The 23,688-nt window shown below is 45.9% G+C and overlaps 1 protein-coding gene and 1 non-coding gene across 3 annotated transcripts in view; both read left to right on the forward strand.

Annotated features, from left to right (window-relative positions):
- Window positions 1-23,688, forward strand: part of ZYG11B (zyg-11 family member B, cell cycle regulator) — a 148,635-nt gene that overhangs the window by 19,105 nt on the left and 105,842 nt on the right. For both annotated transcript variants that reach the window (XM_063938894.1, XM_063938893.1), the window contains one exon: window positions 23,155-23,219. In XM_063938894.1, coding sequence (XP_063794964.1) covers window positions 23,155-23,219 — 65 coding nt within the window. The remainder of the gene's footprint in view (window positions 1-23,154; window positions 23,220-23,688) is intronic.
- LOC134959544 (U5 spliceosomal RNA) lies at window positions 18,825-18,943 on the forward strand. Its single transcript, XR_010187565.1, has one exon. It is a non-coding gene; the product is annotated as a U5 spliceosomal RNA (small nuclear RNA).

Consider the following 23,688-nt stretch of genomic DNA (forward strand, 5'->3'; position numbering starts at 1 on the left):
CATTGTGTACAGGTGAGAGGTAGCGGATAGCTCTGTATACATACATTATGTACAGGGGAGGGGTAGCGGATAGCTCTGTATACATTGTGTACAGGTGAGAGGTAGCGGATAGCTCTACATACATACATTATGTACAGGTGAGGGGTAGCGGATAGCTCTGTATACATACATTATGTACAGGTGAGGGGTAGCGGATAGCTCTGTATACATACATTATGTACAGGTGAGGGGTAGCGGATAGCTCTGTACACATACATTATGTACAGGTAAGGGGTAGCGGATAGCTCTACATACATACATACATTGTGTACAGGTGAGAGGTAGCGGATAGCTCTGTATACATACATTATGTACAGGGGAGGGGTAGCGGATAGCTCTGTATACATTGTGTACAGGTGAGAGGTAGCGGATAGCTCTACATACATACATTATGTACAGGTGAGGGGTAGCGGATAGCTCTGTATACATACATTATGTACAGGTGAGGGGTAGCGGATAGCTCTGTATACATACATTATGTACAGGTGAGGGGTAGCGGATAGCTCTGTATACATACATTATGTACAGGTGAGGGGTAGCGGATAGCTCTGTATACATTGTGTACAGGTGAGGGGTAACGGAAAGCTCTGTATACATACATTATGTACAGGTGAGGGGTAGCGGATAGCTCTGTATACATACATTATGTACAGGTGAGGGGTAGCGGATAGCTCTGTATACATACATTATGTACAGGTGAGGGGTAGCGGATAGCTCTGTATACATACATTATGTACAGGTGAGGGGTAGCGGATAGCTCTGTATACATTGTGTACAGGTGAGGGGTAACGGAAAGCTCTGTATACATACATTATGTACAGGTGAGAGGTAGCGGATAGCTCTGTATACATACATTGTGTACAGGTGAGGGGTAGCGGATAGCTCTGTATACATACATTATGTACAGGTGAGGGGTAGCGGATAGCTCGGTATACATACATTATGTACAGGTGAGGGGTAGCGGATAGCTCTGTATACATACATTATGTACAGGTGAGGGGTAGCGGATAGCTGTGTAATACATACATTATGTACAGGTGAGAGGTAGCGGATAGCTCTGTATACATACATTATTTACAGGTGAGAGGTAGCGGATAGCTCTGTATACATACATTATGTACAGGTGAGGGGTAGCGGATAGCTCTGTATACATTGTGTACAGGTGAGAGGTAGCGGATAGCTCTGTATACATACATTATGTACAGGTGAGGGGTAGCGGATAGCTCTGTATACATACATTATGTACAGGTGAGGGGTAGCGGATAGCTGTGTAATACATACATTATGTACAGGTGAGAGGTAGCGGATAGCTGTGTATACATACATTATGTACAGGTGAGGGGTAGCGGATAGCTCTGTATACATTGTGTACAGGTGAGAGGTAGCGGATAGCTCTGTATACATACATTATGTACAGGGGAGGGGTAGCGGATAGCTCTGTATACATTGTGTACAGGTGAGAGGTAGCGGATAGCTGTGTATACATACATTATGTACAGGTGAGGGGTAGCGGATAGCTCTGTATACATACATTGTGTACAGGTGAGGGGTAACGGATAGCTCTGTATACATACATTGTGTACAGGTGAGAGGTAGCGGATAGCTCTGTATACATACATTGTGTACAGGTGAGAGGTAGCGGATAGCTCGGTATACATACATTATGTACAGGTGAGAGGTAGCGGATAGCTCTGTACACATGCATTGTGTACAGGTGAGGGGTAGCGGATAGCTCTGTATACATACATTGTGTACAGGTGAGAGGTAGCGGATAGCTCTGTATACATACATTATGTACAGGGGAGGGGTAGCGGATAGCTCTGTATACATTGTGTACAGGTGAGAGGTAGCGGATAGCTCTACATACATACATTATGTACAGGTGAGGGGTAGCGGATAGCTCTGTATACATACATTATGTACAGGTGAGGGGTAGCGGATAGCTCTGTATACATACATTATGTACAGGTGAGGGGTAGCGGATAGCTCTGTACACATACATTATGTACAGGTGAGGGGTAGCGGATAGCTCTACATACATACATTGTGTACAGGTGAGAGGTAGCGGATAGCTCTGTATACATACATTATGTACAGGGGATGGGTAGCGGATAGCTCTGTATACATTGTGTACAGGTGAGAGGTAGCGGATAGCTCTACATACATACATTATGTACAGGTGAGGGGTAGCGGATAGCTCTGTATACATACATTATGTACAGGTGAGGGGTAGCGGATAGCTCTGTATACATTATGTACAGGTGAGGGGTAGCGGATAGCTCTGTATACGTACATTATGTACAGGTGAGGGGTAGCGGATAGCTGTGTATACATACATTATGTACAGGTGAGGGGTAGCGGATAGCTCTGTATACATACATTGTGTACAGGGGAGGGGTAGCGGATAGCTCTGCATACATACATTATGTACAGGTGAGGGGTAGCGGATAGCTCTGTATACATACATTATGTACAGGTGAGGGGTAGCGTATAGCTCTGTATACATACATTGTGTACAGGTGAGGGGTAGCGGATAGCTCTGTATACATACATTATGTACAGGTGAGGGGTAGCGGATAGCTCTGTATACATTGTGTACAGGTGAGAGGTAGCGGATAGCTCTGTATACATACATTATGTACAGGGGAGGGGTAGCGGATAGCTCTGTATACATTGTGTACAGGTGAGAGGTAGCGGATAGCTGTGTATACATACATTATGTACAGGTGAGGGGTAGCGGATAGCTCTGTATACATACATTGTGTACAGGTGAGGGGTAGCGGATAGCTCTGTATACATACATTGTGTACAGGTGAGAGGTAGCGGATAGCTCTGTATACATACATTGTGTACAGGTGAGAGGTAGCGGATAGCTCGGTATACATACATTATGTACAGGTGAGAGGTAGCGGATAGCTCTGTACACATACATTGTGTACAGGTGAGGGGTAGCGGATAGCTCTGTATACATACAGTATGTACAGGTGAGGGGTAGTGGATAGCTCTGTATACATACATTATTTACAGGTGAGGGGTAGTGGATAGCTCTGTATACATACATTATGTACAGGTGAGGGGTAGCGGATAGCTCTGTATACATACATTATGTACAGGTGAGGGGTAGCGGATAGCTCTGTACACATACATTATGTACAGGTGAGGGGTAGCGGATAGCTCTGTATACATACATTGTGTACAGGTGAGAGGTAGCGGATAGCTCTGTATACATACATTATGTACAGGGGAGGGGTAGCGGATAGCTCTGTATACATTATGTACAGGTGAGGGGTAGCGGATAGCTCTGTATACATACATTGTGTACAGGTGAGGGGTAGCGGATAGCTCGGTATACATACAGTATGTACAGGTGAGGGGTAGCGGATAGCTCTGTATACGTACATTATGTACAGGTGAGGGGTAGCGGATAGCTCTGTATACGTACATTGTGTACAGGTGAGGGGTAGCGGATAGCTCTGTATACATACATTATGTACAGGTGAGGGGTAGCGGATAGCTCTGTATACATACATTATGTACAGGTGAGGGGTAGCGGATAGCTCTGTATACATACATTGTGTACAGGTGAGAGGTAGCGGATAGCTCTGTATACATACATTATGTACAGGTGAGAGGTAGCGGATAGCTCTGTATACATTGTGTACAGGTGAAAGGTAGCGGATAGCTGTGTATACATACATTATGTACAGGTGAGAGGTAGTGGATAGCTCTGTATACATTGTGTACAGGTGAAAGGTAGCGGATAGCTGTGTATACATACATTATGTACAGGTGAGAGGTAGCGGATAGCTCTGTATACATACATTATGTACAGGTGAGGGGTAGCGGATAGCTCTGTATACATACATTGTGCACAGGTGAGGGGTAGCGGATAGCTGTGTATACATACATTATGTACAGGTGAGAGGTAGCGGATAGCTCTGTATACATTGTGTACAGGTGAAAGGTAGCGGATAGCTGTGTATACATACATTATGTACAGGTGAGGGGTAGCGGATAGCTGTGTATACATACATTATGTACAGGTGAGGGGTAGCGGATAGCTCTGTATACATACATTGTGTACAGGGGAGGGGTAGCGGATAGCTCTGCATACATACATTATGTACAGGTGAGGGGTAGCGGATAGCTCTGTATACATACATTATGTACAGGTGAGGGGTAGCGTATAGCTCTGTATACATACATTGTGTACAGGTGAGGGGTAGCGGATAGCTCTGTATTTATACATTATGTACAGGTGAGGGGTAGCGGATAGCTCTGTATACATACATTGTGTACAGGTGAGGGGTAGCGGATAGCTCTGTATACATACATTGTGTACAGGTGAGGGGTAGCGGATAGCTCTGTATACATACATTGTGTACAGGTGAGGGGTAGCGGATAGCTCTGTATACATACATTATGTACAGGTGAGGGGTAGCGGATAGCTCTGTATACATACATTATGTACAGGTGAGGGGTAGCGGATAGCTCTGTATACATACATTGTGTACAGTTGAGAGGTAGCGGATAGCTCGGTATACATACATTATGTACAGGTGAGGGGTAGCGGATAGCTCTGTATACATTGTGTACAGGGGAGGGGTAGCGGATAGCTCTACATACATACATTGTGTACAGGTGAGAGGTAGCGGATAGCTCTGTATACATACATTATGTACAGGGGAGGGGTAGCGGATAGCTCGGTATACATACAGTATGTACAGGTGAGGGGTAGCGGATAGCTCGGTATACATACATTATGTACAGGTGAGGGGTAGCGGATAGCTCTGTATACATACATTGTGTACAGGTGAGGGGTAGCGGATAGCTCTGTATACATACATTATGTAAAGGTGAGGGGTAGCGGATAGCTCTGTATACATACATTATGTACAGGTGAGGGGTAGCGGATAGCTCTGTATACATACATTGTGTACAGGTGAGAGGTAGCGGATAGCTCTGTATACATACATTATGTACAGGTGAGGGGTAGCGGATAGCTCTGTATACATTGTGTACAGGGGAGGGGTAGCGGATAGCTCTACATACATACATTGTGTACAGGTGAGAGGTAGCGGATAGCTCTGTATACATACATTATGTACAGGGGAGGGGTGTCACAACTGAGGGCCTGAGCTGACGGGAGGCAGTCTCAGTTGTAGGGGCTGAGATGTAACGGAACCTGGGAGGTTGTATCAGACCCCTAGACATGTAAGTAACATGTAGAATAACTGCCCGAAGGCGTGACCACGACAACCAGGATAAAAGTCAATGATGTTTATTATGACAAACTCCGTAACACAGCAGCAGTAAAAGGAAACATAAAAGTCAACAGAGGATAAATACAATTCCTGGGTACTACAGGGTGGCAAGGGCCACAGGCACTGGTAGTGTGAGACAGTTCTTATAATCTTCTAGTTGGAAAGTCCTTACCAGGCCTTACTGTAGCAGTGGAGAGAACCCAGGATCGTACCAGCTGATGTTCCAGGAACGGCTGGGCTGCTGAAGGTAAAACGGCTGCTGTGGATACTGGCTGGAACCAGACTGTTGTTGGTACGGAGTGGATACTGGCTGGAACCAGTTAAATAATAAACGAACTTGAGAGCGATGAAATAATAATGAAGTTTGGAGTTTGAGAGCGGTGAAATAATAATACCGGTGGAGAGTGGTAAACTGCAGAAAAGGACACCGGCCCTTTAAGAGAAGCTATACACTGCTGGAAGCAGGTGATTGTTTGAGAGCGGTGAAATAATAATACCGGTGGAGAGTGGTAAACTGCAGAAAGGACACCGGCCCTTTAAGAGAAGCTGTACACTGCTGGAAGCTGGGCTGGAAGCAGGTGATTGTTGTAGCTGGAAACAGGTGAGTCCAGAATGGATCGGAGAGTCAGGCTACACCGCAGATGGAATGCTGGTGCGGGTCTCTATAGCAGAAGTCTGGAGACAGGAGCTGGAACCTGGAAGACAACCACAGGAGAGAGACAAACTGGAACTAGGTTAGACAACCAAAGCACTGACGCCTTCCTTGCTCAGGCACAGCATACTTATACCTGCAGCAAGGAAGGGGTTGGCTAGGCAATTATGCAAATCAACAATACAGACAGCAGATTGGTGGAAATAATCAGATGACAAAATCCAAGATGGCTGCGCCCATGCAGACACTTGGAGGGAAGTTTGGTTTGTAATCCATGTGAGAATTGAAACAGTAATGGCGACGCCGGCCACAGGAGACAGGAGACGCCAGACTGACAAGCGCACATTTAACCACGCAGGCACAGCGGAGGCCGCGGCTGATGAAATCACCACTCTGACATTCTGCATGTGGAAACTCAGGAACAGCGGAATCCGGTCCTGGAACGCTGAGCCAGCCTTAGGAGGCATCTGAAGGGTAAGTAATGGCGTCCAGATACCCGGATCGTGACAGCACCCCCCCCTTTAGGAGTGGCCCCAGGACACTTCTTAGGCTTTAAAGGAAACTTTGCGTGGAAATTTCGGACCAAGGCAGGAGCATGGACGTCTGAGGCATTGGTCCAAGAGCGTTCTTCAGGACCATAGCCCTTCCAGTCAATGAGGCATTGTAACTGACCGTAACGGAAACGTGAGTCCAAAATCTTGGCCATCTCGTACTCGACTCCCCGTTGAGTCTGAACTTTGGGAGCTGGAGGAAGTGCGGAATGAAACCGATTCAGGATCAGCGGTTTCAACAAAGAAACATGAAATGTCCTGGGTATTTTCAAGAAGGATGGTAACTGTAACCTGTAGGCAACAGGATTGATGACTTGTTCAATCTTGAAGGGTCCGATGTAGCGAGGTGCAAATTTCATGCTGGGAACTCTCAACCTCAAATTCTTCGTGGACAGCCACACACGATCACCCACCTTGAGAGCAGGAACCGCTCTACGCTTCCTATCGGCAAACTTCTTATACCTGAATGAGGCTTTAAGCAGGGCTGCGCGGACGTTCCTCCAGTTATTTGAAAACTGACGCAAGGTGACATCCACTGCTGGAACAGAAGTTGCGGGAAGCGGTTGGAATTCTGGGACTTTAGGGTGGAATCCATAATTAATGAAGAATGGTGTAGAAGAAGATGAGGAATGGTATTGATTGTTGTGGCTGAACTCGGCCCAAGGAAGGAGTTGAACCCAGTCATCTTGAGAGGAAGACACATATATACGGAGGAAGGCCTCCAAGTCCTGATTCACCCTCTCGGTTTGACCATTGGTCTGAGGATGGTAAGCCGTGGAAAACTTTAACTTGACTTGGAGGGCTTGACACAAACTTCGCCAAAATTTAGCTACAAATTGTACTCCACGATCCGAGATGATCTCTTCAGGAAGACCGTGAAGTCGGAAGATCTCTTGTATAAACACTTGAGCCAACTTGGAAGCTGACGGAAGACCGGTGAGAGGGATGAAATGTGCCATCTTGGTGAACCGGTCAACTACCACCCAGATGGTATTAAACTTGTTGCAGATAGGTAGATCGGAAACAAAGTCCATCGACAAATGGGTCCAAGGTCGACGGGGAACAGATAATGGAACCAGTTGCCCCGCAGGCGACTGGCGGGAGACTTTGTGTTGGGCACACTTTGGGCAGGAGGCAATAAATTCCATAACGTCCTTTTTCAGAGTTGGCCACCAGTAGGACCTAGAAATAAATTCAAGGGTTTTCTGAATGCCTGTATGTCCAGCAAAACGGGAAGCATGGGCCCAATGCATGAGCTTCTTCCTTAGAACTGGCTTAACAAAACTTTTCCCTGGTGGAGGCGTAGAGTCCATCCCTACCGTGGAGAATGCCAACGGATTAATAATAGGATGCTTGTCTGCAGACTCGGACTCATTTTCTTGCTCCCATGAGCGGGAAAGGGCATCGGCCTTACGATTCTGAGAACCCGGACAGAACTGGAGTTTAAAGTCAAACCTAGAGAAGAAAAGTGCCCATCTGGCCTGACGAGGATTCAGACATTGTGCGCCTTTGAGATATAAAAGATTTTTGTGGTCGGTAAGTATGGTGATTGAGTGGGAAGCTCCCTCCAACAGGTATCTCCACTCCTCCAGAGCGAGCTTGATGGCTAGCAACTCCTGATCGCCAATGGCATAGTTGCGCTCAGCTGGGGAGAACTTCCGGGAGAAGAAACTGCAAGGATGTAGATGTCCATCTTTGGCCCTCTGGGATAACACTGCTCCTACTCCAACGGAGGAGGCATCTACCTCTAAGATAAAAGGAGAGTCGGTGTCGGGCTGTTTCAGAACTGGTGCAGAGATGAACCGTTGCTTCAGAAGGTGAAAGGCCTGTGTAGCTTCCTCGGACCACTTGGACGGATTAGCACCTTTCTTGGTTAATGCAGTGATAGGCGCCACGATGGTGGAAAAGTCTCGTATAAATTTTCTATAATAATTGGCGAACCCTAAGAACCTCTGGACCCCTTTGAGGCTTAAGGGTATAGGCCAATTCTGGATTGCTTGGAGTTTCTCAGGATCCATCTCTAGTCCGGAACCGGACACAATGTAACCTAGAAACGGAATGGTTTTAACTTCAAACACACATTTCTCCAATTTACAATAGAGGTGAATGACACGGAGACGGGAAAGAACCTCTTTTACCCAGAAACGATGATCTTCGAGATTATTAGCAAAGATGAGGATGTCGTCTAGATAAACCACGACATGGCGGTACAAGATGTCCCTGAAAATCTCATTTACGAAGTGCTGGAAGACTGCTGGAGCGTTGCTCAATCCGAAGGGCATGACGAGGTACTCATAATGTCCGTCACGGGTGTTAAAGGCGGTCTTCCACTCGTCACCCTCACGGATTCGGATGAGATTGTAGGCACCCCTCAAGTCCAGCTTTGTGAAAATAGTTGCACCACTAACTCTATCAAAGAGCTCGGTAATCAGGGGTAAAGGGTATCGGTTCTTGACGGTAATGTCGTTCAGAGCTCTGTAGTCTATGCACGGACGCAGACCACCGTCTTTCTTCTTAACGAAGAAGAAGCCTGCGCCGGCTGGAGAAGAAGATGGTCGGATGAAACCCTTCGCCAGGTTCTCTTTGATGTACTCTTCCATGGAGTGTGTCTCAGGCAGAGACAACGGATAAGTTCGGCCTCGCGGTGGAACCTTCCCTGGAATGAGGTCGATTGGGCAGTCCCATTCTCTATGAGGAGGAAGGATATCAGCAGAGGCTTTACTGAACACGTCCGTGAAGTCTTGATATGGAGGAGGCGGAACATCAGATGACCTGGGGAAGGAAGAACAAACAGGAAGAACTTTGGCTAAACAAGTCTCAGCACAGGAGGGACCCCATGCCAGTATTTGCGTAGTCGTCCAGTCAATTGATGGGTTGTGGAGACGGAGCCATGGAAGGCCTAAAACCACTGGATGTGTGGCTCTTGGAATCACTAAAAAAGAAATATACTCAGAATGAAGAACTCCCACTCTCAGACGAACTGGAAGAGTCCTTAAGGAAATGACTGCGTCAAAAATCTTGCTGCCATCCACGGCAATCAAAGAGATGGACGAGGACAGTCTCTCGGTGGGTAGGGACCACCGTTTAACATAAGCTTCGGTTATGAAATTCCCAGCTGCTCCGGAATCAAGGAGGGCAATGACGTTCCTGTAACGTTGAGCAATTTGGAGCGACACTGGGAGGTTACAGTCATGAGGAGATGGAGAGGAGATCATTACTCCTAGCCGGCCCTCTCCTTGGCGAGCTAGGATCTGGAGTTTCCCGGACGTTTGGGACAGGCATTGATAGTGTGCGACGGAGCTGCACAGTAGAGACAGAGAGACTCAGAGAGACGTCTTCGGCGCTCAGCGGGAGATAGACGGGAACGACTAATTTGCATAGGCTCATCCTTGGATGGAGATGGTTGACGAGGAGGAGGAGCAGAAGATTTAGGAGTAGATGATCTTCCTCGCTCGGTTGCTCTCTCTCTGAAACGTAGATCAACCTTCGTGCAAAGAGAAATTAGCTCATCCAACTTAGAGGGCAAGTCTCTGGTAGCTAACTCATCCTTGATGCGTTCTGATAAGCCATGCCAGAATGCAGCATACAGGGCCTCGTCGTTCCATGCCAGTTCGGATGCCAGGATTTTAAACTGTATAAGATACTGTCCCACAGTACGTGTTCCCTGGCGTAAACGGAGAATCTCAGATGAAGCAGATGTTATCCGGCCTGGCTCGTCGAAGATGCGCCTGAATGTAGCTACAAAGTCAGTATAGGAGGATAGCAGGGGATCAGACTTCTCCCATAAAGGTGATGCCCAGTCAAGGGCTGAGCCACTGAGAAGGGAGATGATATAGGCAATTTTGGTACGGTCACTGAAGAAATTGCCAGGTAGAAGCTCAAAGTGGATTTCACATTGATTGAGAAATCCCCTGCAGAACCTTGGAGATCCATCACATTTTGCTGGCGTTGGAAGATGAAGATGTGGACTGGAAATGGGTAAGGTGGGTGGGGTTACAGCTGGTGATACTGTAGTGGACGCACCGGACGTGCCAGGTCCACGGAGGGTCGTTTGAATCCCATCCAGCCGTGTAGAGAGATCCTGGAGACAGCGGATGATGTGGCCCTGTGCAGCCTCCTGATGTTCAAGTCGGGCTGCCAGTTCTTGCATCGGCCTGGCCGCTTGATCCTGGTCTCCGGCTGGATTCATTAGGTCAGTGCTTACTGTCACAACTGAGGGCCTGAGCTGACGGGAGGCAGCCTCAGTTGTAGGGGCTGAGATGTAACGGAACCTGGGAGGTTGTATCAGACCCCTAGACATGTAAGTAACATGTAGAATAACTGCCCGAAGGCATGACCACGACAACCAGGATAAAAGTCAATGATGTTTATTATGACAAACTCCGTAACACAGCAGCAGTAAAAGGAAACATAAAAGTCAACAGAGGATAAATACAATTCCTGGGTACTACAGGGTGGCAAGGGCCAGAGGCACTGGTAGTGTGAGACAGTTCTTATAATCTTCTAGTTGGAAAGTCCTTACCAGGCCTTACTGTAGCAGTGGAGAGAACCCAGGATCGTACCAGCTGATGTTCCAGAAACGGCTGGGCTGCTGAAGGTAAAACGGCTGCTGTGGATACTGGCTGGAACCAGACTGTTGTTGGTACGGAGTGGATACTGGCTGGAACCAGTTAAATAATAAACGAACTTGAGAGCGATGAAATAATAATGAAGTTTGGAGTTTGAGAGCGGTGAAATAATAATACCGGTGGAGAGTGGTAAACTGCAGAAAAGGACACCGGCCCTTTAAGAGAAGCTATACACTGCTGGAAGCTGGGCTGGAAGCAGGTGATTGTTTGAGAGCGGTGAAATAATAATACCGGTGGAGAGTGGTAAACTGCAGAAAGGACACCGGCCCTTTAAGAGAAGCTGTACACTGCTGGAAGCTGGGCTGGAAGCAGGTGATTGTTGTAGCTGGAAACAGGTGAGTCCAGAATGGATCGGAGAGTCAGGCTACACCGCAGATGGAATGCTGGTGCGGGTCTCTATAGCAGAAGTCTGGAGACAGGAGCTGGAACCTGGAAGACAACCACAGGAGAGAGACAAACTGGAACTAGGTTAGACAACCAAAGCACTGACGCCTTCCTTGCTCAGGCACAGCATACTTATACCTGCAGCAAGGAAGGGGTTGGCTAGGCAATTATGCAAATCAACAATACAGACAGCAGATTGGTGGAAATAATCAGATGACAAAATCCAAGATGGCTGCGCCCATGCAGACACTTGGAGGGAAGTTTGGTTTGTAATCCATGTGAGAATTGAAACAGTAATGGCGACGCCGGCCACAGGAGACAGGAGACGCCAGACTGACAAGCGCACATTTAACCACGCAGGCACAGCGGAGGCCGCGGCTGATTAAATCACCACTCTGACATTCTGCATGTGGAAACTCAGGAACAGCGGAATCCGGTCCTGGAACGCTGAGCCAGCCTTAGGAGGCATCTGAAGGGTAAGTAATGGCGTCCAGATACCCGGATCGTGACAAGGGGTAGCGGATAGCTCGGTATACATACAGTATGTACAGGTGAGGGGTAGCGGATAGCTCTGTATACATACATTATGTACAGGTGAGGGGTAGCTCTGTATACATACATTATGTACAGGTGAGGGGTAACTGATAGCTCTGTATACATACATTATGTACAGGTGAGAGGTAGCGGATAGCTCTGTACACATACATTATGTACAGGTGAGGGGTAGCGGATAGCTCTGTATATATACATTATGTACAGGTGAGGGGTAGCGGATAGCTCTGTATATATACATTATGTACAGGTGAGGGATAGCGGATAGCTCTGTATACATACATTATGTACAGGTGAGGGGTAGCGGATAGCTCTGTATACATACATTATGTACAGGTGAGGGATAGCGGATAGCTCTGTATACATACATTATGTACAGGTGAGGGGTAGCGGAAAGCTCTGTATACATACATTGTGTACAGGGGAGGGGTAGCAGATAGCTCTGTATACATTATGTACAGGTGAGGGGTAGCGGATAGTTCTGTATACATACATTATGTACAGGTGAGGGGTAGCGGATAGCTTTGTATACATACATTATGTACAGGTGAGGGGTAGCGGATAGCTCGGTATACATGCATTATGTACAGGTGAGGGGTAGCGGATAGCTCTGTATACATTATGTACAGGTGAGGGGTAGCGGATAGTTCTGTATACATACATTATGTACAGGTGAGGGGTAGCGGATAGCTTTGTATACATACATTATGTACAGGTGAGGGGTAGCGGATAGCTCTGTATACATACATTATGTACAGGTGAGGGGTAGCGGATAGCTCGGTATACATGCATTATGTACAGGTGAGGGGTAGCGGATAGCTCTGTATACATTATGTACAGGTGAGGGATAGCGGATAGCTCTGTATACATGCATTATGTACAGGTGAGGGGTAGCGGATAGCTCGGTATACATGCATCATGTACAGGTGAGGGGTAGCGGATAGCTCGGTATACATTTATGTACAGGTGAGGGGTAGCTGATAGTTCTGTATACATACATTATGTACAGGTGAGGGGTAGCGGATAGCTCTGTATACATACATTATGTACAGGTGAGGGGTAGCGGATAGCTCTGTATACATACATTATGTACAGGTGAGGGGTAGCGGATAGCTCTGTATACATAATGTACAGGTGAAGGGTAGCAGATAGCTCTGTATACATACATTATGTACAGGTGAGGGGTAGCGGATAGCTCTGTATACATTGTGTACAGGTGAGGGGTAGCGGATAGCTGTGTATACATACATTATGTACAGGTGAGGGGTAGCGGATAGCTCTGTATACATACATTGTGTACAGGTGAGGGGTAGCGGATAGCTCTGTATACATTATGTACAGGTGAGGGGTAGCGGATAGTTCTGTATACATACATTATGTACAGGTGAGGGGTAGCGGATAGCTCTGTATACATAATGTACAGGTGAAGGGTAGCAGATAGCTCTGTATACATACATTATGTACAGGTGAGGGGTAGCTCTGTATACATACATTATGTACAGGTGAGGGGTAGCGGATAGCTCTGTATACATACATTGTGTACAGGTGAGGGGTAGCGGATAGCTCTGTATACATACATTGTGTACAGGTGAGGGGTAGCGGATAGCTCTGTATACATACATTGTGTACAGGTGAGGGGTAGCGGATTGCTGTGTATACATACATTATGTACAGGTGAGAGGTAGCGGATAGCTCTGTATACATACATTATGTACAGGTGAGGGGTAGCGGATAGCTCTGTATACATACATTATGTACAGGTGAGAGGTAGCGGATAGCTCTGTATACATACATTATGTACAGGTGAGGGGTAGCGGATAGCTCTGTATACATACATTATGTACAGGTGAGAGGTAGCGGATAGCTCTGTATACATTGTGTACTGGTGAAAGGTAGCGGATAGCTGTGTATACATACATTATGTACAGGTGAGAGGTAGCGGATAGCTCTGTATACATTGTGTACAGGTGAAAGGTAGCGGATAGCTGTGTATACATACATTATGTACAGGTGAGAGGTAGCGGATAGCTCTGTATACATACATTATGTACAGGTGAGGGGTAGCGGATAGCTCTGTATACATACATTATGTACAGGTGAGGGGTAGCGGATAGCTCTGTATACATACATTGTGTACAGGTGAGGGGTAGCGGATAGCTGTGTATACATACATTATGTACAGGTGAGAGGTAGCGGATAGTTCTGTATACATTGTGTACAGGTGAAAGGTAGCGGATAGCTGTGTATACATACATTATGTACAGGTGAGAGGTAGCGGATAGCTCTGTATACATACATACATTATGTACAGGTGAGGGGTAGCGGATAGCTCTGTATACATACATTATGTACAGGTGAGGGGTAGCTCTGTATACATACATTATGTACAGGTGAGGGGTAGCGGATAGCTCTGTTATACATACATTATGTACAGGTGAGGGGTAGCTCTGTATACATACATTATGTACAGGTGAGGGGTAGCGGATAGCTCTGTATACATACATTGTGTACAGGTGAGGGGTAGCGGATAGCTCTGTATACATACATTGTGTACAGGTGAGGGGTAGCGGATAGCTGTGTATACATACATTGTGTACAGGTGAAGGGTAGCGGATAGCTGTGTATACATACATTGTGTACAGGTGAGAGGTAGCGGATAGCTGTGTATACATACATTGTGTACAGGTGAGAGGTAGCGGATAGCTGTGTATACATACATTACGTACAGGTGAGGGGTAGCTGTGTATACATACATTGTGTACAGGTGAGGGGTAGCGGATAGCTCTATATATACATTATGTACAGGTGAGGGGTAGCGGATAGCTCTGTATACATACATTATGTACAGGTGAGGGGTAGCGGATAGCTCTGTATACGTACATTATGTACAGGTGAGGGGTAGCGGATAGCTCTGTATACATACATTGTGTACAGGTGAGGGGTAGCGGATAGCTCGGTTTACATACATTATGTACAGGTGAGAGGTAGCGGATAGCTCTGTATACATACATTATGTACAGGTGAGGGGTAGCGGATAGCTCTGTATACATACATTATGTACAGGTGAGGGGTAGCGGATAGCTCTGTATATACATTATGTACAGGTGAGGGGTAGCGGATAGCTCTGTATACATACATTATGTACAGGTGAGGGGTAGAGGATAGCTCTGTATACATACATTATGTACAGGTGAGGGGTAGCGGATAGCTCTGTATACATATACATTATGTACAGGTGAGGGGTAGCGGATAGCTGTGTATACATACATTATGTACAGGTGAGAGGTAACGGATAGCTCTGTATACATACATTATGTACAGGTGAGGGGTAGCGGATAGCTCTGTATACATACATTATGTACAGGTGAGAGGTAGCGGATAGCTCTGTATACATACATTATGTACAGGTGAGGGGTAGCGGATAGCTCTGTATACATACATTATGTACAGGTGAGAGGTAGCGGATAGCTCTGTATACATTGTGTACAGGTGAAAGGTAGCGGATAGCTGTGTATACATACATTATGTACAGGTGAGAGGTAGCGGATAGCTCTGTATACATTGTGTACAGGTGAAAGGTAGCGGATAGCTGTGTATACATACATTATGTACAGGTGAGAGGTAGCGGATAGCTCTGTATACATACATTATGTACAGGTGAGGGGTAGCGGATAGCTCTGTATACATACATTATGTACAGGTGAGGGGTAGCTCTGTATACATACATTATGTACAGGTGAGGGGTAGCGGATAGCTCTGTATACGTACATTATGTACAGGTGAGGGGTAGCTCTGTATACATACATTATGTACAGGTGAGGGGTAGCGGATAGCTCTGTATACATACATTGTGTACAGGTGAGGGGTAGCGGATAGCTCTGTATACATACATTGTGTACAGGTGAGGGGTAGCGGATAGCTGTGTATACATACATTGTGTACAGGTGAAGGGTAGCGGATAGCTGTGTATACATACATTGTGTACAGGTGAGAGGTAGCGGATAGCTGTGTATACATACATTGTGTACAGGTGAGAGGTAGCGGATAGCTGTGTATACATACATTACGTACAGGTGAGGGGTAGCTGTGTATACATACATTGTGTACAGGTGAGGGGTAGCGGATAGCTCTATATATACATTATGTACAGGTGAGGGGTAGCGGATAGCTCTGTATACATACATTATGTACAGGTGAGGGGTAGCGGATAGCTCTGTATACGTACATTATGTACAGGTGAGGGGTAGCGGATAGCTCTGTATACATACATTGTGTACAGGTGAGGGGTAGCGGATAGCTCGGTTTACATACATTATGTACAGGTGAGAGGTAGCGGATAGCTCTGTATACATACATTATGTACAGGTGAGGGGTAGCGGATAGCTCTGTATACATACATTATGTACAGGTGAGGGGTAGCGGATAGCTCTGTATATACATTATGTACAGGTGAGGGGTAGCGGATAGCTCTGTATACATACATTATGTACAGGTGAGGGGTAGCGGATAGCTCTGTATACGTACATTATGTACAGGTGAGGGGTAGCGGATAGCTCTGTATACATACATTATGTACAGGTGAGGGGTAGCGGATAGCTCTGTATACATTATGTACAGGTGAGGGGTAGCGGATAGCTCTGTATACGTACATTGTGTACAGGTGAGGGGTAGCGGATAGCTCTGTATACGTACATTATGTACAGGTGAGGGGTAGCGGATAGCTCTGTATACGTACATTATGTACAGGTGAGGGGTAGCGGATAGCTCTGTATAGGTCCATGAAACCAAACCGACTGGCAAAGGTGCTGACTGGTTTTCTGGTCTGATTCTGGCCAGCCCACATGATGAATGGTAACGTTGGGCTCAGTGGATTTCTTTATCATCCACTAGGGGTCACTGGAGTACTCTTGGGATATGGACGGGCGGAGCCGAACAAAGGCACTGAATATTCAAATTTAGGACTCTCCCCCCCTCCATATCCCCGAGTACCTCAGTGTACTTTGTCAGTGTTTTTTCGGTGCTCACAGCACGAACATAGGCTTGTGGTATACCCACACTTGGATTTTTATTTTTCATTTTTATTTTTTATTTTTAATTTTACACATCCCTTCCCAGTTTCTGGAAAAACATGGGTCCGGGATAGTGCCGCTGCAGGGACAGCGCATGGCGTGTCGGTCCTCACAAAGAGCACCCTCACAGCCACAGACAGCATGGCGTGTCGGTCCTCACAAAGAGCACCCTCACAGCCACAGACAGCCCACTGCTTCTAAAAGAGCAGCCAGGACTAGAGAGCTGGACGGCCTTGCACAGAAGAAGCCCGTCGCAGCCATAGATCACTGGGACGCTGACTGGAACGGAGCTTACACATCGAAGCCCCGTCACAGCCAGGACTACAGAGCTGAACGGAGCTTACACAAAGAAGCCCCGTTGCAGCCAGGACTACAGAATGACTCACACTGGAACAGCATGAGTCACATCAATGAAGACTGGACGGAGCTTACACAGAAGAAGCCCGTCACAGCCATGACTCACTTCACTGAAACGGAGCTTACACACAAGAAGCCCCGTCACAGCCAGGAGTTACAGCGTCGCAAAGGTAGGCTGGGGAACGGGGCGGTCAGCGCAGGCTGCCGCCCCGCTATGAGGGGGTTAAGTGCCTCGCGCTTATACTGAGCTCCGTCCGGCTGCACAGCAGGGGGAGCTCAGACGCGCTATGCCCAGCCGCTACGCAGAGCGCTCCGTTCGGCAACACGTGGCTGCTCTCCTCACTCAAAGGCAGCAGAGCAGGGGGATAATACTTATAGCCGCTCTGTCCGGGTTTAGCCAGCGGTAGAAGCGCTCCAGGCACGCAGCTGATCTCCCTACTCAGGAGCCCTCCCAACGGCCACAGCAGACCTCAGTGCAGGGATGATTTCTTCTCAGAGGCTGTCGGCCGCCGCAGCAGTCTCAGTACAGAGACGGTGGGGGGAAGAGAGCTGGCAGGTAAAAGAAGTCCTGACAGTAATAGGCTTTTGAGCCTATATATATATATATATTGTACATAGGTTTGAGCCTATATATAGATATATTAAATATATATATATTAATCTATATTACTGTCTGTGATGGCAGTATAATAGGCTTTTGAGCATATATATATAATGGAAATAGGTTTTTGAGAGCCTATGTGTGTTGTAAATAGGCTTTTGAGCCTATATATATTAAATATATATAAATGTATCTATATTACTGTCTGTGACGGCAGTATAATAGGCTTTTCAGCATATATATAATGGAAATAGGCTTTTGAGCCTATATATTAATGGCTGTTATTAACATTGTAAAAAGGCTATTGAGCCTATATTCATGCTGTATAAATATATTAATCTGGAATATATATATTTATTTATTCATAGAGCATGTGTTGTACCCGGCCTGTGATTATACTGTATAATAGTCTAGATTAACACGGGAACAGTTGTAATTTGTTCTGTGATTATCACAGTCAGCATGGCAAAGGGGCCATTTTAAACATTCTTCCTGTTGTTTTCCAGTTTGTAATTCTGGAACATTCCTGCCCTACATCTCTGAGCCACCAGAGGCGCAGGGGTGTTAGTAGGAATTTTTTGGTCAGCATAAGTTAGCCATGTAAACTGTATTTCTACATAATTCTAGAACATTCCTGCCCTACATCTCTAAGCCACCAGAAGGCGCAGGGGTGTTAGTAGGAATTTGGTTCGGGTTTCATATGAATATCAACTGCTTTTCATAAAGATTACTGGTTTCTCTTCACAGCGAATAAATCTTTCGTTTTTTACTAAAGATTTCCGTAGAGAGAAACAACCAGGAGTTTAATATAAATATGCTGTTCAGCAATAAAATATATATATAACATAATAACGTCATAGGCGTGCAATGTCTGTCCGTTGCCTATTGTGGTGTCTGTCTGCATAGCGAGTAAGGCTCTAGCGCAGACCAAAAATAATTTTAAACCTATTTTAAGCATTGGCAATTCAAATAAACATAGGAGTCTCGGAAGTTATTCCGCCAGCTCTAACAAAAGACAGTCTTTCCAAAGGGCCAATTTTCCTTTGGGTATCACAGTGTTTATTTAACTGATCTTATAATATAATGCACGATTCTATGTCAAATCTCACACCGATAACTACGAGTGAGAAGGCTACATTAAACCAGCACTCAGATAGTGCAGGGTTGTTGCCAACATACATTGCTAAATTACAGTGAGTCAATGTCTCCATTTTTACACTTAGTACACTTTGACCACTATTTAATCGTTTCCAAGATGACGCCATACGCCATTGCTAAATGCGTCTGTGTCAAACATTATAAAGGCCCAAGAAACATTTGGGTCACTAGACTATGTATGGAAACAATGAGATTTCTGTTAAAAGAAGCTGCAGGTAATATCTGTAAAGCTTCTTCTAACGACGGTACTGCGAATCTCACTTTTCATTGTCGCTAGTTCAGCACGACAAGGCCACAGCTTGTTGGTCCTAAATTTGTTATTCAGCCATTACCGCATTCAGTATCAAAACAGAATACTTGGCCCGGCATTTAATCCCTTTAGACTTCAGTTTTTCAAGGCGTTGGTACAAAACACTCACGCTTTGTAACGACAGGACGCTACGGTCAGCAAGCCAGTAGTTTCATGACCTCTTTTCCTATTGTGGAAGCGTGTCTTTAAATGTTACTTTTGGAGGGGTTTCCAAACTTCAACTCATGAAGAACATGACTGCCTCAGTCGAACGGTTTGGCAGGTGGCCATTTGGTCTCTGCTGGGTTTCAGCTGTCTTTATAATACAGGCAGTAGTACAACAACAGAGTCAGGGTTGTTTATTCCCCTCTGTTTGGGGTAACAAAACCATACAGCTCCGTCGCAGTTTCAATCAGCAAGTCACTTACTGCAGGTTGAAAATGGATTTGCTGCGTTTAGTATTGGCATATTGGAGCCACAAAATTGCATATTTTGCACTTGATCTTCACAATGCATATATATCCATTCCGGTTTGCTCATCACAGGTTTAGCGTTTGCAGATCGCCACAACCATTAACCATTTCAGGTCTACCGTTTCTTATACTCTGGTATTTACCAAAGTGATGTTGGAAGATGATAGTTCATCTCACATAAGAACTCTGTCGCAACAGAGTTTCTCTATCTTAGATGATCTGCTCATAAGAACTCTGTCTCAACAAAGTTCCTCTAACTTGAGCTACTAAGGTATACTGCGGTGGCAGATCACGTTCAAAATACAATTCCGTCTAAACGATCTCAAATCCTAGGTAATATTATAAATACAGTAAATCAAAGCATTTACCTACTACACCAGCAAGAACAAATGTACATCTAGTAATTAGTGCAAATCACGCACACTAACGGTACATTGGTGTATTCACCTAGTTAAGATAATAATGCGTTTTAAAGCGCTTTAGGTCGCCGGCCTTCACTCGCCGTTCCCACAGAGGGCCGAGGGTGTATAATACTCTGGACGAGAGTCGCAGAGGTTCAGGAGTTGTAGTTTACAAAAGATCAGCGACAGAGGTTCTAAAACACGATAGATTGCTGTCGATAAATGTTCTGGAACTACGTGAATTTTACAATGCACTACATGCTTCGCTTTCAGTCTGACCACGGGCAGTCAAACAACGCAACGGCAGTTGCATACAGAGAAAAAAGCCGCATGGCAATGCGGCAGGTAACTCCAATCCTCAATGGCTCAGAACACTATTATGTGAAAATGTCAAGAGATTATTCCGTGAGTGGACATCTGTTAGACAGATGATCTCACCCGTCAGAATTGGGATCCTGAAAACTGGACATTAAATCCAGAGGTGTTTCATATGTGAGTCCACAGAAGGGAGTTACCCTCAGGTATACATGATGGCATCTCGCCACAATTACAAAAGCTCAGTATGTGTACAAAACAACAGATCACAAGGGCAGTGGCGGTGGAGTCTCTCACATTCATGTGGTCATTCAGCATCGTGTATCTGGCTCCACCATTTTCCGCTGCTCTCTCCGTTGTCAAAACGGATCATAAGACAGTTCGTCACAGTCATACTGATGGTATCTCATGTGTGTCGGAGAAGTTGTTTCTCGAAATTCCAAGGAATACTTGCACACGATCTTGGGGCGCTCATAATACGTCCAACCTGTTACATCAGGGAACGTTCTTTTACCCATAGTTACCTAGGTGCCTATTACCTATGTACCGCAGCTGCGGTTGATGGGGTGAGGGTTCAAACCGCCCTCTTAAGAAATAGAGCATTAAAATATCGGTTATACCAACCATGTTACCAGCTAGTAGACCGCTTAAGGCAGCTCATTATTACAAAATTTCGTGTGCTTACATAAGTCGTAAACCTCGGAAGTTTCCGACATCATCCTTCGAAGTTACCCGTATTTTGTTAAACGGGGTGGTATGGAAAACTGCGTTTACTTGCACGGAGGGTGCAGGTATCTGTGTAGTAAACTTATCTTCAAAGACGTTTGTCTTTATTGCGTCTGTACACACCATTATACAAGGTGTCACCAAAGTTCAGACTCTATTTATCTCACCTACAACGCCAGGCGACTTGAGGTTGAGTTCAGATTTCTTACAGTTTTCATATTTTGAACCCTTACAACAAATGGGGATTAAGTTTCTCACTTTGGAAAACATTTTTCTTCTAGCCTTGGCTTCGGCAAGGGTTTAGTTTTCATATTTGGGTGCTTTGTATTCCAAGCCACCGTATTTGAGTTTTCTCATGACAAAGCAGATCTTCCGACGAATTCCGCTTTCGTATCCTTCACATCTATATACCAATAGTGGTTCCTGTGTGGACAGCACATTCTATTCTAGAATTCTGAATGTGGTACACGCATTACGCGTTTATATATGTCCCGAACGTCTACAGTACGTGATATGAATACGTTGTTTGTTCTCTATGATACTGCCAACTGGGGTTAACCAGTTTCTCAGCAGACATTATCCAGTTGAATAATAATAATGACTACAAGTCAGGGTTCCTTTAAGGCTAAGTTACAATCGCCTACGTCAGTAATAGCTCATCCCACAGGTTCTGTGGGAATGTCAGACCCAGCGGGTCGGGGAGCGTCTACGACGCGGCTACATAGCCTTCAGTGCACCACGTTTGTGCACGTTTACACGTTATAATGGTGGCGCCATCAGCATCTAGCTTTGGTCTGCCTACTGTTACAAGTATCAAACAGCTCTCCCGCCCACGAGGGAAGCTTTGGTACGTCCCAAGAGTACTCCAGTGACCCCTAGTGGATGATAAAGAAAATAGGATTTTGGTACTTACCAGGTAAATCCTTTTCTTTGAATCCATAGGGGGCACTGGACGCCCACCCAGAGCAGTTTTACCTGGGTTGTTTTAAGCTCAAGGGAGCTTAGGGTCACAAGTTTTACTTGGTTTATATTAAGCTCAGAGGAGCTTGTGGTAACACATTTTCACCGATTGGTTCAAATTATAAGGTTCTATCGGTTAAGGTGTCAACTGTTTAGTTGACAATAAGGTTATGGGTCAACTTTGTTGTTGTCCGTTATGTTATAGGTATTCTCCATTGTCAACCTCTCTATATCCTGTTCGCTCAGTAAAAAACACTGACAAAGTACACTGAGGTACTCGGGGATATGGAGGGGGGGAGAGTCCTAAATTTGAATATTCAGTGCCTTTGTTCGGCTACGCCCGTCCATATCCCAAGAGTACTCCAGTGCCCCCTATGGATTCAAAGAAAAGGATTTACCTGGTAAGTACCAAAATCCTATTTTCAGAATCACAAGAGACGTGAAGTTTCCTGTGGGTTAGAGACTAGTGTATCCTTCATAGTTATACTGTAGACCGGAGTGGCCTGAAATCATTATTTTGTGCCTTCATTCCTGGATTCAGGTCAGACAGTGGCCGTATTATGGTCTGTAATGTCTGCCTTAGTGATAACAGCTGTAGGTAGGAATCCTTAGGTGACCTATAAGTACAGATGTGTGGCTGTAGGTGTGTGCTTGCACACCCGCCGTTCTGTCACTGGTGTCATTACGGCTTGCTGAGACGCATTGTATTTACACTCACTTTATTTTTTCTTTTAGCTGCAGAAAAACTGTCTCCTCTCCCTCTGCAGTGACCGAATCTTACAGGACGTCCCATTTAACAGGTACGTGTTCAGGGAATGTGCGTTAGATGACACTGGGGCCTGTGTAACTAGTAATGTGATTGGTCACCGCACATCACAGTGATCAGAAATTATATTAAGTGTGTTGTGACCGGACGGTCCTGTACAAAAGACCTCACCGCTTTCGGGTCCCGTCCCCAGTACACAGAATGGATGTTTAGGTCACACGGGACTTGGCCTCCTAGGGGATTCCCGCTTACCGTCAGTAACCGCTTGTTACTGACTCAACCCACTGCGCAGTGGGCAGGTTTACGCTGCCACCACCAAACTCCTAACCTGCCGTGGCGTTTGGAACCACGGTTCTGCTCTGTATGCGTTGACATGCCGCCTTACCACCCCTGTGTGGTGTTGACGAATCCCCAAACATTGCTTGCCCAAGCACAGCACGGTAGCAGGCCGAAGGCGGAGCTTGGAGACGCTGGTTACACCCTGGACAGCCGGTGAACGGAGC

Source organism: Pseudophryne corroboree, chromosome 9, assembly GCF_028390025.1.
Source record: "Pseudophryne corroboree isolate aPseCor3 chromosome 9, aPseCor3.hap2, whole genome shotgun sequence".
Classification (NCBI taxonomy): domain Eukaryota; kingdom Metazoa; phylum Chordata; class Amphibia; order Anura; family Myobatrachidae; genus Pseudophryne; species Pseudophryne corroboree.